Here is a 20,422-nt window from a genome sequence, read left to right on the forward strand (position 1 = left end):
ATTGACATGTATGACAGCATGTCCCAGTTCCCGCCAATATCAAGCAATCTTTGCACAGCCATTGAAGAGTGGGACAATATTCCACAGGCCACAATCAGCCTGATCAACACTATGCAAATGAGATGTGTCACGTTGCATGAGGCAAACAGTGGTAGCACAAGACATTGACCGGTTTTCTGATCCACGCCCATACTTTGTGGTATTCTATGACCAACAGTTGCATATCTGTTTCCCAGTCATGTGAAATCCATAGATTGGGCATATTGAATTTTTTTTAATTATCGATTTCCTTACATGAACTGTAACTCGATATAAAATCTTTGAAATGTTGCGTTTATATTTTGTTCAGTGTAAAATCGTGAGAATTGCAATAGATGTAAAAATATATATATATATATATCAAATAAAAACACACTGAAGTATCATGATCATATCGTGAGGTCCCTGGCAATTCACAGCCCTACTCTCCTGGTCCGTCTTCTACCTAAGAGTGACTCCTCATGAAGCCCAGACAACAAAATGGTTTAGGGGACTTTCACAAAATGTAATCCATACAATAGTCTTTTGGAGGAAGGATTGTTGACATATTTTGACATTTGTACAGTGCCCTCCACTAATATTGGCACCCTTGGTAAATATAGTTGAAGTCGGAAGTTTACATACACCTTAGGCAAATAGATGTAAAAACTCAGTTTCACAATTTCTGACATCTCATCCTAGTAAAAATTCCCTGTCTTGGGTCAGTTAGGATCGCCACTTTATTTTAACAATGTGAAAATGTCAGAATAATAGTAGAGAGAATGATTTATTTCAGCTTTTATTTCTTTCATCACATTCCCAGTGGGTCAGAAGTTTACATACACTCAATTAGTATTTGGTAGCATTGCCTTTAAATTGTTTAACTTGGGTCAAACATTTCTGGCAGCCTTCCACAAGCTTCCGACAATAAGTTGGGTGAATTTTGGCCCATTCCTCTTGACAGAGCTGGTGTAACTGAGTCAGGTTTGTAGGCCTCCTGGCTCGCACACGCCTTCTCAGTTCTGCACACAAATGTTCTATAGGATTGAGGTCAGGGCTTTGTGATGGCCACTCCAATACCTTGACATTGTTGTCCTTAAGCCATTTTTACACAACTTTGGAAGTATGCTTGGGGTCATTGTCCATTTGGAAGACCCATTTGTGATCAAGCTTTAACTTTATGACTGATGTTTTGAGATGTTTCAAAATATCCACATAATTTTCCTCGCTCATGATGCCATCTATTTCGTGATGTGCACCAGTCCCTTTTGCAGCAAAGCACCCCCACAATATGATGCTGCCACCCCCGCGCTTCACAGTTGGGATGGTGTTCTTCGGCTTGCAAGCATCACCCTTGTTCCTCCAAGCATAACGATGGTCATTATGGTCAAACAGTTCCATTTTTGTTTAATCAGACCAGAGGACATTTCTCCAAAAAGTATGATCTTTGTCCCCATGTGCAAACCGTAGTCTGGCTTTTTTATGGCAATTTTGGAGCAGAGGCTTCTTCTTTGCGGAGCGGCCTTTCTGGTTATGTCGATATAGGACTTGTTTTACTGTGAATATAGATACTTTTGCATCTTCACTAGGTCCTTTGCCATTGTACTGGGATTGATTTGCACTTTTCACACCAAAGTACGTTAATCTCTAGGAGACAGAACGTGTCTCCTTCCTGAGCGGTATGACGGCTGCGTGGTCCCATGGTATTTATACTTGCGTACTATTGTTTGTACAGATGAACATGGTACCTTCAGGCGTTTGGAAATTGCTCCCAAGGATGAACCAGACTTGTGGAGGTCTACAACAAAAAAAAAATCTATGACCTTGGCCGATGTCTTTCTTTTGATTTTCCCATGGTGTCAAGCAAAGAGGCACTGACTTTGAAGGTAGGCCTTGAAATACATCCACAGGTGAACCTCCAATTGACTCAAATTATGTCAATTAGCCTATCAGACGCTTCTAAATCCATTACATTGTCTGGAATTTTCCAAGCTATTTAAAGGCACAGTCAACTTAGTGTATGTAAACTTCTGGCCCACTGAAATTGTGATACAGTGAATTATAAGTGAAATAATCTGTCTGTAAACAATTGTTGGAAAAATTACTTGTGTCATGCACAAAGTAGATGCCCTAACCGACTTTCCAATACTATATTTGGTTAACAAGAAATGTGTGGAGTGGTTGAAAAATTTGTTTTATTGACTCCAACCTAAGTATATGTAAACTTCCGACTTCAACTGCATGAGCAAAACAGGCTCATGATCTTTCTTTAAAAATTCATAAAAATCTAACTTTTATTTAAAGTTAAATAATTTACACAAATAAATTAACATAAAACAAATATTTCTCAATTATATGTGCGCTACAATTATTGGCACCCCTTCATTCAATACTTTGTGCAATCTGCCTTTGCCAAGATAACTCAGAGCCGTTTTCTCCTGTAATGGGTAATGAGGTTGGACTATGATGAGACTATTCCTCCATACAGAATCTCTCCAGATCCCAAGGTCCACGCTTGTGGACTCTCCTCTTCAGCTCAGGTTTTCTATGGGATTCAGGTCAGGGGACTGGGATGGCCAAAGCAAAACCTTGATTCTGTGGTCAGTGAACCATTTTTGTGTTTATGTTGAGATGTGCTTTGGTTCATTGTCCTGCTGGAAGATCCAACCAAAGCCCAGTTAAAGCTTCCGTGCAGAGGCAGTCAGGTTTTGATTTAATATCTGCTGGTACTTGGAGTCCATGATATTATATATCCTAACAAGTTGTCCAGGTCCTTTGGAAGAAAAACAGGCCCACAGAGAAGATAAACCACCATACTTCAGTGGTGGTGAGGTACTTTTCTGCATGGATATCTTTCTGTCTACGCCAAACCCACTACTGTGTTTGTTTCCAAAAAGCTCCATTTTGGTCTCATCTGACCATAGAACCCGGTCCCATTGAAAGTTCCATTAATGTTTGGCAAACTGTAGGTGCTTGAGTGTTGTTTGATGACAACCAAGGCTTTTTTATGGCAACCCTCCCAAACAACTTGTGGTTACGTAGGTGGCGTCTGATCGTAGTTTGAGACTTTCTGACCCCAAGACCCAACTAACATCTGCAATTCTCCAGCTGTGATCCTTGGATATTTTTTGGCCACTAACTAGCCTCACTGTGCGTGCGGTCAGTATAGACACACGTCCTCTTCCAGGCTGATTGTTAACATCTCCAGGTGCTTTAAACTTCTTAATTATTGCCCTGATAGTGGAAATGGGCATTTTCAAATGTTGAGCTATTTTTTCATAGCCATTTCCTGGTTTGTGCAGCTCAACAACCTTTTGTCGCACATCATTACTGTATTCTCGGGTCTTTCCCATAGTGATGGATGATCTTGGCCTGTATGTCACCTCATATTTATACCCCAGTGAAACAGGAAGTCATGGCATACCACTTAAGTATTCCTAAACTCTCAAGTGACTTTAAAAACATGAAATATTAATGGGAATATACTATAGATTTTACTCATAAGAATTTCTAGGGGTGCCAGTAATTGTGGCACACGTTTGAGAAAAATATTTATTTCACATTAATTTTTTTCCAATAATTTTACTTCAATTAAAAAGTTCGATTTTTTGTGAATATTTAGAATGAAAGACCAAGAGGAAAAACAGCAAAGACATTTTTTTGCAGCCTGTTTTGCTCATATTTACCAAGGGCGCCAATATAAGTGGAGAGCACTGTATCTAAAAGCATAATTGAGAAAAAAAATCAATCAAAGTTGACCTTACCCAGGCCTCCTTTGAGACCCCATGTTTCATCTGCAGATGCTACAAAGCCAAAATTGGTGTTATATTAAGCTTGTCCGCTTGCTCTGTAGTATGAGTAGTATTTATGTAAAAAAAACATGTACATTATGAATATTGACTAAATTAAACATGAATATTCTAAATAATAAATATACCTATCAGTCTCCTACAGTAATAAAGATAGGGATGTGTAAATGACAAGGTTCTGTCTAAGTTAACATCATTGCACCCAGTGTCACTACTCTGTGTGTGTGCTCTACGTCATGTAACCATGATTGTGTTCCGACCTCAGTACAGCTCAGTGTAAACAAGTAGGTATACTGGTAGGGTCAGTATCTTCTGGCAAGGTGAATGGGACAACGTCGGGAGTCTGTTGGTTTGACTCCCTGCGTTGTGCATCGTTCTGGTGTGCGGCGACGGAAAATAACCCTACAACGATATAGCCGGCTACTAGGACCCCTGGGGGTACTTAGCCTAGCCACAGGGAGTACTTAAGACTCATGAGACAATATGCTTACTACAGGTAAAAAGAACATGAGGGGATACTTCGGCTAGAGCAGAATTCAGTTGGTGGTAAATGTACAGTAACCGAAAAAGGTTAGGAACAACTGGATTATATAATTAACTGTGCTAATATTACGCTCGATCAGATTCGATTATTTCTGCCACAAACGGATGTTTGTTGGTTGCGTTAAAACGGACAACACACCAAACGCCACATTTAGCTAGATAGCTGACGTTAGTTAAAGGTGTCATCTAAAAAAAAATAAGCGGCTAGCTATTTAGCTAAATAGTTGGCAAAATAATGACTTTTCCCTGCCCAAGCACAGCATTTGAAAACAAGTGATGTACCTTTTAGACGACGTTGACAGTCAAAAGCATGTAAACTAAGGTTAAACGTTAGTTGCTATTCGTCACACAAAATCATGCGAGAATCAATCACTGGTGACGATAACGTCAGCTACAGTTGTAAGCTAGTTAAATGCGAATAGGCCATGCTAGGCTAACGTTAGCAAGCTAGCCAACACAACGATTGCCCCCTAGCTAAACCTCTTAATTTATACTTACGTTTCCAACTGTAGAACGAATGTAGATGTTTTTTAGGTACCTGACTAGTGGGTATCGTCGTAGTGATATATTGTTTTGTTTCCTTACTTGACAAAACAAAATATGCGATTTTGGCCTCAGATGAGCGGCGATAATTCCTTTCTCGGCGGTTCCCTGCTTGGATGGCGTAGGTTTTTACGCATGTTTGACACCAAATAGGTTTCTCACATCAAAAAAAAAACTGTTCAGTACGTTTCTACACAAATATGGACAGTAAGAATTGGTTATAATAGACAACACAGGCGAATCTCGCACTTTCGTCCTTTGGGTGCTGAACAAGAGGAGGTGCTATTTTTGGTACATGTTCGGTGATTGGTCAAGAATTATCGAGGGTGCTAACATTGATTGGTTAAAATCGCTTTCAATCAGCTCTGCCCCCGTTCAAATCTGCCGTTTCATTGGTTAATGTGTAACCGTCTGACGTTTCGCAAAGGTGCGCTCGTTTTCACCGATGGTATGTCTCGAAATCAGCAGATGAGCTCAGGGCTTGAAAGTCAGTTCCAAAAAAAAATGAGTTTTTAGTTTTAGACAATGAGGTGATCTTCCCATACTTCAAAAGATTTACAACTAGATGATTCAAAACACCTAACACACACATACACACACACACACATAGGAGAGGGAGTGACAGAAAATACATTTAAAACATTTAATTTATCTTGGAAAGTCAGTTTAGAAACAATAGCTTATTTACAATGACAGCCTACACCAGCCAAACCCAGACAGCACTGGGCCAATTGTGCACTGCCCTATGGGACTCCCAATCACAGCCAGTTATGATACCAGAATGCAGTGCCTTAGACCACTGCACCCCCCAGGAGCCCCAAAGAAAGAGAAAGGAGAGGGAGAGAAGAGTTATAGGGGAGTAGGATGAGGGAGGTCGACAATAGATTGTGCAGACAGACAGTCTGGGATCTTTAGGGTGATAATCAGCAATTGCTCCTCTTTGTAAGACCAGGGGAGCTTGTTTTCATGTAGTGTTTCTTTGTGTTTTTTAGCAGGATTAATCTCAGTCTTATTAATGGACAACTCATCAGATATCACAGCAGCTTTCCCCCGAGGCCAACAAGCGTTGTGACACTCAGCCACAGGCCTGGGTGAGTGAGTGAGTAAAGTCGGTATTTTCATTTGCTAAAATGCAGGATTAGCGTGGGTAAAAATGTATAAATTTTCTCTGTTCTCAGGATGTTCAATCTCAGTTTACCCCCCTGAACAAACACACGCAGGCTCTGGTCAGCTTGGAGGTTAGGTGTGTGTGTGTGTGAGTGTGTGTGTGTGTGTGTGTGTGTGTGTGTGTGTGTGTGTGTGTGTGTGTGTGTGTGTGTGTGTGTGTGTGTGTGTGTGTGTGTGTGTGTGTGTGTGTGTGTGTGTGTGTGTGTGTGTGAAAAGAAAGAAAGAAACCGGGGGTCAGGGGCTGTGTTGCTCTGGCCCCTTCAGGGATTTAGAGTCTTATAGCAGCGGATCAGAATCCTAAATTAAAAACTGTCCTGTCTAATCTGCAGGGAGAAAATAGTGTGACACACACACACACTGAAATCTGAGCACTAATAAACTGTGATCAGTGATTGTGTCCTTGGCCGGATAAAAGAAAGAGGAAGAGAGGGAGGGAAGAATGAATGATAGGTAAGGGACACAGATTTACTGTCTTATGTTCAGTCCAGATATCAGATATCTATGTCACATCATTACTACAATATTATTCTTGTTCATTCCCAGTTAACACATTTGACAGAGTTTACACACACACACACACACACACACACACACACACACACACACACACACACACACACACACACACACACACACACACACACATGTGCGTGTGCACACGCACACACACACACTCTTATACACATATTTGATTGCACAATTAAACATTGGTAACAGAAATGTCACAAATATGTAAAAGGTCTAACAGTTGCTTGGTGGCTAGCCCCTTTAAACAATGTTCTGTAAGCTTTACATTGCAACCTGCCCCCACCTGGCTCCAATATTTTTTGGGTGGCCCTGGCCTCAGCCATGGAAACACAAAAGTCTGAGTCTTTAATTCATTCATTTAAATGTATTCATAGAAAGTACTGGTCAGTTTTCATTTCATCAATTGAATTTCAATTAACTACCCGAATTAACTGACTTAAAAAAACATCCCTTGGGTTGTGCCGTGGCGGAGATCTTTGTGGGCTATACTCGGCCTTGTCTCAGGATGGTAAATTGGTGGTTGAAGATATCCCTCTAGTGGTGGGCGGTGCCAAGAGTGTGCAAAACTGTCATCAAGGCAAAGGGTGGCTACTTTGAAGAATCAAAAATCTGAAGTATATTATGATTTGTTTAACTTTTTTTTTTTGGTTACTACATGATTCCATATGTGTTGATGTCTTCACTATTATTCTACAATGTAGAAAATAGTGAAAATAAAGAAAAACCCTTGAATGAGTAGGCTTGTCTTAATTCATTGCTACTTAGATTTGTGTGTATTGGGTACATGTTGTGTAATTTTTTAGATATTACTTGTTAGATATTACTGCACTGTCGGAGCTAGAAGCACAAGCATTTCGCTACACCTGCAATAACATCTGCTAATCACGTGTATGTGACCAATCAAATTTGATTTGATTTAAAATAAGATGTAAGTAGCATGTAATAAGACGCTACTATACCAAGGCAAAGGGACAAAGAACAAAGATGTGGGAAGACTGGGTTGGGGCTGGTTGTGATATATGCTTCCCTCTGGTGGAGAAGTACAGATCACACGTATTTTGCATTGTTATGATTATGAAACCGTCGTTTCATACAGTACTTTCATTACGACAGATGCACAATGGAAACAGTCACTAACATCTGCAACAGTAAAACAATGTTTCCTTTCAACCTTTTAAGTAAACCTTTTAACATATTTCCAACGGGTAGAGAGACCCTCTGCTAGTCAGTTGCTTGTTTACCAGTAGGGTGTCTTGAGCAGCTATTAAAGCACTACTTGAACACGCACAACGCAAAATGTTGGGCATCTTTCGAGAGCTCCAATTTTCCGAACTGAAAATCACTGATGTAATGATTTGACCTCGTTTTTTTCCGGAGTTCCCAGCTGTCTTGTGATGCGTTCAAGACAACTGGGAACGCGGAAAAATACAAGGTCAAATCATAAAATCAGTTATCCTCAGGTCGGAAAGTCGGGGCTCTAGAGGCCCGAGTTCTCGAGTTAGAATTCTGACTTGGATGAACGTAAAAAATATATTTTTCACCGTTGCATCTCGTTCACAATTGTCATGAGTGCACTGAAGTCGGAAGTCAGAGATTTCCGAGTTCCAAGTTGTTTTGAACTCGGCATTGAAAACATCATAAATACAGAGATGACACCATTGTTATCAATTATGTATTATGCCTCGTTCAAAACAACTGGGGAAAAAATAATTCTGACTGGGAAAAATATTTTTGAATGGTCATCCAACTCGGATTTTCAAGTCGGAGAAAACATCTTTCTCAGATCCGACTTTACGACCTCAAGATCACTGACATGAGTTTCCAGTTGTCTCGAATACACAAATAAATCCTGAATTGCTGATATTATGTGTTGGCCAATGAGAGACTTTGAAGCCACTGGTCGGCCATATTAGCACTTCCCAGGCTCTCCAACCTGGTTCCTGGAGAGCAACCAACATATTTTCATTCCAAAATGTATCTAGCGAAACTGATTCTAATAATTAGCTGGTTGATAATATGAACCAGGTTAGTTACAGCTGAGGTTGGAGCAAAAACATGTAAGAGGGTACTTAGCTGAACAGGATTAGAGAGCCCTGCTCAGAAGAAGCAGTCTCCATAGGAATGAATGGAAATCTACAATATTGCGCAATAAATATAAGTTAAATATGCAATTCAATTGCACAATTAAATGTTTCAAGGACACAATTACAGGTATTGTGGTAGTGGCCACAGTAACATTATAAAAAGTATGATTTAAGGAAAATGGTTTTATATATTTTTTATGTTTATGTTTAGCTCACATAATATTATTTTTAATGTAAGCATTAAAGTGTCTGTAATATCATAAACGTGGCAAAAATGAATGTAGACATTAATAAATGTTTTTCTATAGTTCCCAAAATATTTCTCTCAACTCCTTGGGGAGTTCCAAGATGGAGGCTTGGTGAATTCAAAACAGCACACCTTGTCATTGATCCTGTGTATATTTAAATAATTGGTTGTAACTTGTGTATTTGTCTTCTCCGCCGTTCGTTCAAGCGGGATCAGTTAAAAATTCTCTGCTCCAGGTGAGGCTCGAACTCACAACCTCGGCATAGCTCAACTGAAATACTGCTGTATAAGTACCGCGCGCTAACCGATTGCGCCACTGGAGCACCGATGTTGCCGACTAGGAATACCGTTTAAGAATGTCATGTTTGTTCATTATGGAGACGACTTTTTCTTTTTTCCTTTTTTCTACATCCAACCGAGTAGCTTGCAGCTAATTGTGTGGCTGACAATAACCGACTACGACGTTATGCAGTGAAATCACTGGCAGCGAGGAACAAGGGAGGAGAGGAAAAATGAAAAAAGAGGAGGATACAGGAGAATGTTGGGTCAGATAACATACGGGGCTAATGGAAAATAAAAGTTACAAACATGAACAATTAGCTAATAATATTCGAACTATTCTTCATAAATATCTCAGTATCTGTGGAATAACAGGGACCAACTTGACACCTGAGGCGCAGACTTGAATCAGTTCTCATTGCTCCCATCCTTGGGCCTTCCTCCCTGAGACCAACCATCACCACAAGGCCAACACACACTAAACAGACTGTAGAGACAGAGTGAATTCTGTGTATTGTATGAGGCTATTGTTTATTTGCAAGTATCCTGGGGCAAAGATTATTCTCATAGCTAACCGTATTTCCCTTATTCTCTGTGTCCCATTGTGTAGTCTATAGCTTTCACTGGTCTTCACAATGGAGTTAGTCAGATACAAACAGCCCCTGCCCACCCTCTTCCCCCCATCTCTCTCTCTCTCTCTCTCTCTCTCTCTCTCTCTCTCTCTCTCTCTCTCTCTCTCTCTCTCTCTCTCTCCCACACACACACAGGCACACAGACCAACACTCACACACACATCCCTGTGGCAAATGTGGTCTCAGAGCATTTCGTATTGTTGTGTAGTAAATCCGAGACAGTCTAATATAGTATAATATGTTTCGTATAGTATGTATTAATTTATCATTCATTTTTTATGATATGTTACTAATTACAATTTGTACAATATGTAACGAATTTGCAAAACACACACACACACACACACACACACACACACACACACACACACACACACACACACACACACACACACACACACACTGACCCCTGGGAATAGAACAGTTGAATGAATTCAACCGTCAGGCTCTCTGAAGGAAAGGACACAAAGAGACACGGAAAGGAGACGAGGAAACATAAAGGAGGCGAGTCAAGAAAAATCTGTAATGTGTTTTGTTTTTAATCACGTGACGTACAGGAACACGTGACATACAGGAACACCAACATAAACATAGTGGAGAAGTAATCAAAGATCAGCTGATCAGGAGGTTTGACCTCAGAGGCATGCTGCTGCAGGAGACATGTCCTAAAAGTCACCCTATTTCCCTAGTGCACCAGATGGCTCTGGCCAAAAGTAGAATAGGGTGCCAAATCAGATTAGATCTGTCATGACAGTCCCAGGTTCTGTTGAGCAAAGAGGAAGCGTTCTACCTAGAGCAGGGCTAGGTAGAGCATAGAAATAGAGTGGCTAGACTGTACAGTGTTGCAATGGGTATAGTAATATACAATGACTCTGAGGGAGAGGAGCGTATATCTATGTTGTTGCCTCAGAGGTTCGCAGTGTCATGGAACTGTAGGCTACAGAATGATGCAGCTATCCTTTTAAACGATAACAATCCCTTTAACCATTTAGTTTTTGATCAAACCATCCCTTTAAATCTAGTTGATCGATTTGGTTAGTTGATATCTGGTTAGATCTCTTTGACACACGGAGGAGAGCTATACAGTATATACAGTGCCCTCTGTAATTATTGGGACAGTGAAGCATTTTTTCTTCTTTTGGCTCTATACTCAAAAATCAATCAATGACCATGAGGTTAAAGTGCAGACTGTCAGGTTTAATTAGAGGGTATTTTCATCCATATTGGGTTAACCATTTAGAAATGACAGCACTTCTTGTACATAGTCCACCCATTTTAGGGGAACAAAAGTATTGGGACAAATTCACTTTGTGTATTAAAGTAGTAAAAAGTTAAATATTTGGTCCCATACTCATAGCACACAATGACTCATCAAGCTTGTGACTACAAATGTGTTGGATGCATTTGCTGTTTGTTTTGGTTGTGTATTTTGCTCCCAATGGTAAATAATGTATTGTGTCATTTTGGAGTCACTTTTTTATTGAATAGAAATAAGAATAGAATATGTTTCTAAACACTTCTGTATGAATGTGGATGCTACCATGATTACGGATCATCCTGAATGAATCATGAATAATGATGAGTGAGAAAGTTACAGATGCACAAATATCATACCCCCCCGGCCACAAACAAATGCCTCCCCTGTTATTGTAATGGTGAGAGGTAAGCATGTCTTGGGGGGGTGATATTTGTACTTTATGGTTGTTGTAATTACAGCACGTTTTGTACATAGTCCCCCCATTATAGGGGACCAAAAGTATTGGGACAAATTCACTTATGTGTATTAAAGTAGTAAAAAGTGAAGTATTTGGTCCCATATTCAAAGCACTACATCGAGCTTGTGACACATTCGTGAATAATGATGAGTGAGAAGGTCAGTTTATGGCAGCATCCACATTCATGTAGAAATGTTTAGAAACATGTTCTATTCTTGTTTACAATAAAAGTGACTTCAAAAGGACACAATACATTATTTACCATTCATTTATATTGGAGACAAAATGTGAAACACAGCCAAAACAAACAGAAAATGCATCCAACAAATGTGTAGAGTCACAAGCTTCATATAGTCATTGCGTGCTATGAGTACGGGACCAAATACTTCACTTTCAAATATGTTAATACACATATAAGTGATTTTGTCCCAATACTTTTGCTCCCCTAAAATGGGGGATGTACAAAAAGTGCTGTAATTCTTTGAGGGTATTTACATCCAATATGGATGAAAATACCCTCAAATTAAAGCTGACAGTCTGCACTTTAACCTCATAGTCCTTGTTTAATTTCAAGAAGAAAAAATGCTTTACTGTCCCAATAAATACGGAGGGCACTGTATATATACATGCATTCGGAAAGTATTCAGACCCCTTAACTATTTCCACATTTTGTTACATTACCGCCTTATTCTATAATGGATTAAATACTTTTCCCCCCTCAATCAATCTACACGCAATACCCCATGATGACAAAGCAAAAGCAGGTATTTAGATATTTTATCAAATATTACATTTACATAAGTATTCAGACCCTTTACTCAGTACTTTGTTGAAGCACCTTTGGCAGCGATTAGAAGCCTCAAGTCTTCTTAGGTACACCTGTATTTGGGGAGTTTCTCTCATTCTTTTCTGCAGATCTTCTCAAGCTCTGTCAGGTCGGATGGGGAATGTCGCTGCATCGCTATTTTCAGGTCTCTCCAGAGATGTTCAATCTGGTTTAAGTCTGGGCTCTGGCTGGGCCACTCAAGGACATTCAGAGACTTGTCCCGAAGCCACTACTGCATTGCCTTGGATCATTGTCCTGTTGGAAGGTGAACCCCCGCACCAGTCTGAGGTCCTGAGCGCTCTGGAGCAGGTTATAATCAATGATCTCTCTGTACTTTGCTCTGTTCATCTTTCCCTTGATCCTGACTAGTCTCTCAGTCCCTGCTGCTGAAAAATATCCCCACAGCATGATCCTGCCACCACCATGCTTCCCTGTAGGGGTGGTACCAGGTTTCTTCCAGACATGATGCTTGGAATTCAATCTTAGTTTAATTTGACCAGAGAATCTTGTTTGTCATTTAGATGCCTTTTGGTCATTTAGAGTCCTTTAGATGCCTTTTGGCAAACTCCGAGCGGGCTGCCATGTGCCATTTACTGAGAAATGGCTTATACAAATTTGTGAATAAAGGCCTGATTGGTAGAGTGCTGCAGCGATTGTTGTCCTTCTGGAAGGTTGTCCCATCTCCACAGAGGAACTCTGGATCTCTGTCAGAGTGACCATCGGGTTCTTGGTCACCTCCATGACCAAGGTTCTTCTACCCCGATTGCTCAGTTTGGCCGTGCAGCCAGCTCTAGGTAGAGTCTTGGTGGTTCCAAACTTCTTCCATTTAAGAATGATGGAGACCACTGTGTTCTTGGGGACATTCAGTGCTGCAGAAATGTTTTTGCACCCTTCCCAAGTTCTGTGCCTCGACAAAATCTTGTCTCTGAGCTCTACGGACAATTCCTTTGACCTCACGGCTTGGTTTTTGCTCTGACATGCACTGTCAACTGTGGGACCTTATACAGACAGGTGTGTGCCTTGCCAAAACGTGTCCAATCAATTTAATTTACCACAGGTGGACCCCAATCAAGTTGTAGAAACATCTCAAGGATGATCAATAGAAACAGGATGCATCTGAGCTCAATTTCGAGTCTCATAGCAAAGGGTCTGAGTATTTATGTAAATAAGATATTTCTGTTTTTATTTGTAATAAATGTACACTTTAAAAAAAATGGTTTTCACTGCGTCATTATGGTGTATTGTGTGTAGACTGATGAGGATTTGTATTTATTTAATCTATTTTAGAATAAGGCTGTAGCGTAACAAAAAATGGAAAAACGAGGGGTCTGAATAATTTCTGAATGCACTGTATATATATATATATATATATATATATATATATATATATATATATATATATATATATATATATATATATATATATATATATATCTCACAACCCCCACTCACTGGCATGTAGCAGGTACAGAAGAAGAAAAAACATCAAGTTCACACACTCATGCACACGCTCATATCCTTGCGCGTGCACACTTGTGCTTAAACACATAAATTCTCACACGCACACACTGGTTTCTGTCCCAGGGAAGTTTAATCTGTACAGATGGGAACCACTTTCTGTCTGTCCCCACGGCAACACAGCACATCACTTCCTCCCGAGGTGAAGGGTCAGACTCCGTAGGATGGGGAGGTTCACAATATTTTTTTTAAGTGGGCGATGGGCAGGGCGGGAGTCGGGGGCCAGGTGAAACTAGGGTTAAGGTCTTGCATGTAGAGCATAGGCAGGTGACAAACATGGCAGAGAGATAGGGTCAGAGGTCAGTGGTCAGTCGTGGATAACGATGGGTCCCCTCATCCTGAGGCTGGGGTGGGGGTGTGGAGGGGCGTGGAGCGGCCCCTGCGATAGTGCCTGGGAGGCCTTGCGCAGGGTGATCTGCTCACAGGGCTGCCGACAGGCGCGCCTCAGCTGGGACCGTGACAGCAGCCGCCTGGCCCTCCTGGAGAGACAGGATATGACATCAGAGGGGAACTCAACAGAACGTTAGAACACACGTCTCACTCTAACCTTTTATTCTGCCAAAACATTGAAAGAGACACAGAGAACGATACATGAAGTAAAGGGCAGTTGTTGCAGGGAGTCTATTACTACAGCATTTCTCTCTATCTCTCTCGGTCTCTCAGGGTTGTTCATCATTTCTCTGAACAGAGAAATGTATCAATTTCCTCCAGTACAGTGCACGCTGGGATTTAATTAGGCTAATATAGGCACTATGTGTGAGTGTGTGCGTGCATATTATGTTGTTTTGTCCATTGTGTTTTACTGCATCAAGGAAAGAGAGGGAGATGAAGAGAGATATGGGTCCTGAGGGCAGGGCTGTCTGGTGAATGTCTGAGTGTTTATTAGAGAATTTCTCTGTGATATAATCAGTAATATCAATCACTCCATCTAGTGAGGCAGGACCAGTCACAGAGTCATGGAAAATGTATGTGTTCCACACACACAGTCTTTTACTGAATATATTCTTTCATAGTCTCGAAAATCCCAGACCTAGAGCAACAGCATTAGGTCTGGGGAATATGGGGGATTTTCTCGGTAACTTCGAAAGGGTAGAACAAAAATGTGAATGGCAATTCTTGCTCTTGAACAATAATGATCTCGGAAACATGACAGAGGTAGACACAACACGGATGCACATACAGTAGTTAGGCTTATTATATTGGTTGTAAGCTAGTTACCCTAACGTTAGCTGTCATGGTGCATGCAAACTAGTTACTTGGGAAATACAAATATTGTCTGCAAGCTCCGTCGGGCTAGTTACAAATGTTGTGTCCGGTGGGGATGTTTAAGGCATAAGGCTCAGAACGGATTTCCTGTATGTCCATTTCTGCCTTGCCCAACCTACGCCTGAACCTTGGCACACCTGTAAATTGGAACATTGTCATTGTGGGAGACAAGCTGTCTGCCGGCCCTTGGGAGACTAATCTCTACCTGTTTAGAAATATCGGGCATATGTAATCTCTCACACCCACATACACACACAAATGCACACACACACACCACCAGCCTGACCTCTACCTGAGCTCTAATTGGGTCTAATAAAGCATAGAGCATCTCCATCATATGTCGTTAGTGTCAGCCAATCAGATGAGACTCATTAGCATATTCCAGCTGTGATTCTGGGAAGAGGAAGTGTTCTGGCGCACACACACACACACACACACACACACACACACACACACACACACACACACACACACACACACACACACACACACACACACACACACACACACACACACACACACACACACACACACACACACACACACACACACACACACAGTGGCATGTGAGTGGATGCTCCAGTGGTTCAGTAATGATATTTCCACTGAAGCCTGGTCAATTTCAGACAGTTAGACTAAAATAACCCTTCATCCAGGGAGCAAGGGGGGTGATGCGGTTGGCAATTTTTCATGGACACAATGAGTGTGTCTGTTTGTGCGTGTGTCTGTCTGTCTGTGTGTGAGTGCATTATCCCGTTGACTGGACTGTACGATCCACAAATGAGAAACAGACTCCACAGGTAACCCAGGTCACGTTTGTATGTGTGTGCTTGCACGTGCATGTGTACGTGAGTGTGTGTGTGTGTGTGTGTGTGTGTGTGTGTGTGTGTGTGTGTGTGTGTGTGTGTGTGTGTGTGTGTGTGTGTGTGTGTGTGTGTGTGTGTGTGTGTGTGTGTGTGTGTGTGTGTGTGTGTGTGTGTGTGTGTGTGTGTGTGTGTGTGTGTGTGTGTGTGTGTGTGTGTGTGTGGGGTGGGGGGCTTACCGTGAGCAGGTGTGTAACGGCTGCAGCACTGAAATGAAACAAGCAGCCAGTCACTGACACGAAGGGAAACACACGCCGACCCACGATGCAACAGGGCACGAGAGGTCAGGGCCTGTATTCCCAAAGAGTCTCAGAGCAGGAGTGCTAAGGTACACTCTTAGTAAAAAAGGTGCTATCTTCAACCTAAAAGGGTTCTTTGGCTGTCCCCATAGGAGAACCCTTTGAAGATCCCTTTTTGGTTTCAGGTAAAACTCTTTTTGGTTCGATGTAGAACCCTTTCCACAGATGGTTCTACATGAAATCCAAAAGGGTTATCCTATGGGGACAGCCGAAGAACCCTTTTGGAACACTTTTCTTCTTAAGAGAGTAGGATTTTGCATTTGAGGTCGTAACAACGTTATATGGAACTGATCCTGGATCAGCACTTCTATTCTGAGACACTTTTTGCATACAGGCCCAGGTGTGTGTGTGTGTGTGTGTGTGTGTGTGTGTGTGTGTGTGTGTGTGTGTGTGTGTGTGTGTGTGTGTGTGTGTGTGTACATTAAGATACATAAAATTATGTGAGTGTGTTTTGTATGAGATGAGCCTATTTGGTTACCTGTGGAGTCCCATTCATCAGCTTAGCAGTGGCCTCAGTCTCAGCCCTGTCTACCCTACAGTTATGACCCCCTGTAAAGAATGTCCAACTAACTATCCCTTAACCTAGCAAGTTGATGCATAGCAAAACAATTTCCATAGACCACACACTAAAAACAAATGGTTCTATATAGTGGCAACTAAGGGTTCTTTGGCTTGTAACCATAGCGGAAGTTTTTTGAAGGTTCTATAAAGAACCACGCTCATAAGGTTCTAAATGGAACCTGTATGGTGCTATAAAGAACCCTTTCCTAAGGTTCTATAAAGAACAATTGAAAAAGGTTCTATAGAGCACCTAAAAATGGTTCCGCTATGGTTACAACCCTTTTGGGAGCTAAAAATAACCCTTTTTATGGTTCTTTATAAAACCTTTATGGAGAACGGTTCTATAAAGAACCTTTCTCAATACAAACTTTTTTTTTGTAGAACCATGCAGGGTTTTAATTGTGGTTTATTAGCCATATTAAATAGTTAAAATGCCATACATTTTATTATTGTGTGTATGAACAAGTTGAATTAGGTGAGCTAGCTCTGGAACGGCTGGGGGTCCCTGAGGAGAGAATTGAGAACTACTGATTTAGTCAACCGTGAGTTTTATGCGAGTCTTTCACACGACACCATCATTGGCCATAGTCATAAGTCAAAATGAAATAGCATAACATAACAGATTAGATAAACTGTAATGACACTCACTCACGGTTGAACAAAAATAGCTGTGTGCGCAAACCCAAAATATTTGAATGAGCCGCCACCCCTACATTTGAATTATCACTAAAAGAGGAAAGAACCCTTTTTTGAAGTGAAAAGAACCATTGAAGAGCTCAAAGGGTGCTTTGGGTCAATATGGTTCCACATAGAACCATCACCCTTCCAAAAGAACCCTTGAGGAACCCTCATTTCTTAGTGTGCATCTACAGACCAATTTGACCCAGACTCAACTTCTGATGCATCTCAACGCTCAGCAGTGGCCTGTTTATTCATTTCATTTCTACATCCTGATCTCTATTATTCTATTTCTGTGCTCGGTGAGTCATGGTTGTCGAAGCTTGTCAGGACATGGCTTCTTCAACCCAATCAGCTGTCAGTCCCAGGCATAATCAGCCGTCACGCTCTAATCACATATAAGACAGTCTAACGTATCATTAGCCCAGCAGCCAATCAGAGGCCATGCCTACCTGGTCTCCCGGGAGACTACGAAAAAGCTGTCGTCAGGGGCATCGATCAAGTTTGGGCGTCGCTTCCTAATCATGACTCCGCCCCTAGCACTGCCCCTGGTCCCTCCGCCACCACTGCTGCGGCCGTTGTGCTGGGAAGAACCAATCATAAACAATTAGAATGAGCCAATCAAATACAAGCACCTCATAATCATCCAATAAAAACTGCCATGTTAAAGGATGTAATATTGCGGAGACAACCTTAAATGGCTGTATTTGAAGTCTGTGGTTGAATTGCTGCCCGACGACATTGCAGACGTTGCATTGCATCATCAACCAATGGTTGAGTTGCTTCGTCATCAACTTGGCAGCAATTGGGCAGATTGGTATGTCATATGATGTGATTAGCAGATATATTAAAAACCTTTCCAGGTGTTTTGAGATCTGGGATGAGTCTGCAATGAGGTCAAGTAGGAGCGCCACCTACAGTATGTAAAGTGTTACGTAAAAGAAAGACTGTTACTCACCACTGGTCCCGTTGTCTGCCCTGGGTTTTCTACAGAAGGACACAGGAGACAACACGATAGAGATAAATAGGAGTGTATGCGATTGTTTGTGTGCGTGTAAGTGTGTGAGTGTGTACCTGGGCGTTTCTCCGGCTCGGCTCTGGTGTGGTGGTGGAAGCTGCGTTTACCCAGAAGGCCGTGTGGACCGTAAGGGAGAGAAGAGAGGAGGCGGCGTGGGGGAGGGGCTTGCAAGCCGAGGGTTCGGTGAGAACGGGGCGCGTGTATCGCGGGGCGGGACTCTGGAACACATTACATCACAGATTTGACACCCATATTACCAATTATTTTAGGTTCTTGTCATCATAGGAGTGTCATTTCTTACTTCATGTCATAGGAACACGCCGTGGGACGTATTTGCTCCATCATTTAGGTATTGTGAGTCGGTATGTGTGTGTGTTACCCAGAAACTGCAAGACGCTAGCCAGGGTGCTCCTCTGGGCAGTCCGGATTCTAGGTGGTCGCCCGACTTGCCCCTCCGACACCCGCAACATATCTAGACCAATCACCAAACAGCAGCTCATCTACTGACCAACCACACCGCCAGTGACAAACAAAGCAGCTGTACTGTCATTCAGTCAGGAATATGGAGACATGTTCAGAGACTAAAGGTGTGAACATCGGTTTATTTACCGGTGCCTGTTGCAAGCGGTGCAGTTTCCTGGTATTGTTTCATCTCTTAAGGCGGAATTTACCTGAAGGCTTCGAAACTAACTGTAGCCCACCAATAATAGCTGTGCAACTGCTGATCTGCTAACACAACTATCTAGCTTCAGTCCAAGTTGAGAGCAGTCAGTTTGAGACAAACGCGTGTTTTATAGACGACTTTCTGAATAAGATGGTTATGGGGAGACGTAGTAGCAGTGCTTTCTCTCACACACAAACTGAATATAAGTATAAACACAACACCTAAAAAAAAAATTAAAAACACATACATGCACATACACACAGCATGTTGAGGGTGTGATGGAAGCAGGCAGGGAGGCTGAGTCCATGCTGTTGGGGCAGGCCTCGTCTGATCCTCTGGCCAATCGGTATGTTTGGTGTCGTGATGGACAGGCACACAGACACATGAAGCACAAGGACTCAAGAGAGGATGGTTTCAGCTGTGACTTTATTAGTTAACCACCGTCACATTCATAGAGGGAGATGGAGAGAGCACTGGAGAGAGGAAGAGAGAGTTGAAGAGCAAGAGAGAGGAAGACAAGGTAGGAGAAATAGAGATGAGTCCATATGACTGGGACAGAGGAAAGTCCTGATATGGGCATGTGAGAGTTGCTTATAGGACGGGAATGGGAGTGGGCTGACAGAGCAACACAGAAACAGGAAATGATAAACAAGCTTCAAACTCAGAAAGGAAAGCAGAGAATGGAGATCTGATTACCACCATCTTCATAGAATCCACTACTGCCTGAACTCCCCCTCCCTCCTCCCTCCCTCCTTTATGTCCAATTCCGCTTTATCGCCCTCCTTGGTCGTCAGTTGAGCTCTAAATCAAACTGCTCTCAATCAAATCACACACACAATTACTGGCCCGAAAAAGGCACTGACACACGCAGAAAAGCACACATACAAAAAGGCTCATTAAGTGTAACACACACTGTGCAAAATAGAGCTTCTCTTAGTAAAATACGTCTCCTCTACTTCTAACCAACCTTAAATATACGCGTACATTCAACAACCATCATGTACCCTGGCCTGGAAAGTAGGAAGAGCATCAATTATATGCATCCATGTTTGTCTATGGGTGGGCATGTATAGTGCATGGCATGCATGTATAGAAAATGACTTCTGAGAAAAGGTGTGGAGAAGATTGTGTGCTTGTATGGATTCCAAACGGCTCTAAAGGCTC

At 41.8% G+C, this 20,422-nt stretch overlaps 2 protein-coding genes and 1 non-coding gene across 6 annotated transcripts in view; all 3 read right to left on the bottom strand.

Annotated features, from left to right (window-relative positions):
* Positions 1–5,215, bottom strand: part of LOC118357451 (protein phosphatase 1B-like) — a 29,480-nt gene extending 24,265 nt beyond the window's left edge. For 2 of the 3 annotated variants that reach the window (XM_035734550.2, XM_035734549.2), the window contains exon 1: positions 4,869–5,215. The gene's annotated coding sequence lies outside the window, so the exon portion shown is untranslated. The remainder of the gene's footprint in view (positions 1–4,868) is intronic. The other variant, XM_035734551.2, reaches the window with a different exon arrangement.
* A 3,952-nt stretch (positions 5,216–9,167) lies between these two features.
* On the bottom strand, positions 9,168–9,262 carry trnai-uau (transfer RNA isoleucine (anticodon UAU)). The gene is made up of 2 exons: positions 9,225–9,262; positions 9,168–9,203 (listed from the first exon to the last, which is right to left on the bottom strand). It is a non-coding gene; the product is annotated as a tRNA-Ile (tRNA).
* Positions 9,263–13,827: 4,565 nt separating this feature from the next.
* On the bottom strand, positions 13,828–19,522 carry LOC118357453 (metastasis-associated protein MTA1-like). Of its 2 annotated transcripts, XM_035734555.2 has the most exons (6): positions 18,974–19,522; positions 18,651–18,812; positions 18,535–18,563; positions 18,029–18,159; positions 16,218–16,245; positions 13,828–14,388 (listed from the first exon to the last, which is right to left on the bottom strand). In XM_035734555.2, the coding sequence occupies exons 1-6, from the start codon at positions 19,092–19,094 to the stop codon at positions 14,329–14,331; spliced, it is 531 nt and encodes a 176-aa protein (XP_035590448.1). In that variant the 5' UTR covers positions 19,095–19,522; the 3' UTR covers positions 13,828–14,328. The 2 variants fall into 2 exon arrangements, with proteins under 2 accessions (XP_035590448.1, XP_035590447.1); XM_035734554.2 differs by lacking the exon at positions 16,218–16,245 and having other exon boundaries at positions 18,974–19,518.
* Positions 19,523–20,422: the final 900 nt, after the last annotated feature.

The sequence above is a fragment of the Oncorhynchus keta genome, chromosome 24 (genome assembly GCF_023373465.1).
Source record: "Oncorhynchus keta strain PuntledgeMale-10-30-2019 chromosome 24, Oket_V2, whole genome shotgun sequence".
NCBI lineage: Eukaryota > Metazoa > Chordata > Actinopteri > Salmoniformes > Salmonidae > Oncorhynchus > Oncorhynchus keta.

Bases quoted from the DNA above. Each gene is read 5' to 3' on its own strand.
- LOC118357453 (XM_035734554.2), bottom strand. From the start codon at position 19,094: ATGAGCTGCTGTTTGGTGATTGGTCTAGATATGTTGCGGGTGTCGGAG. The intron at 18,813-18,973 runs GTAACACACACA...AATGTGTTCCAG, and splicing joins TAGCGTCTTGCAGTTTCTGG to AGTCCCGCCCCGCGATACAC. The intron at 14,389-18,028 runs GTAGGCATGGCC...CTGTCTCTCCAG, and splicing joins GTAGTCTCCCGGGAGACCAG to GAGGGCCAGGCGGCTGCTGT.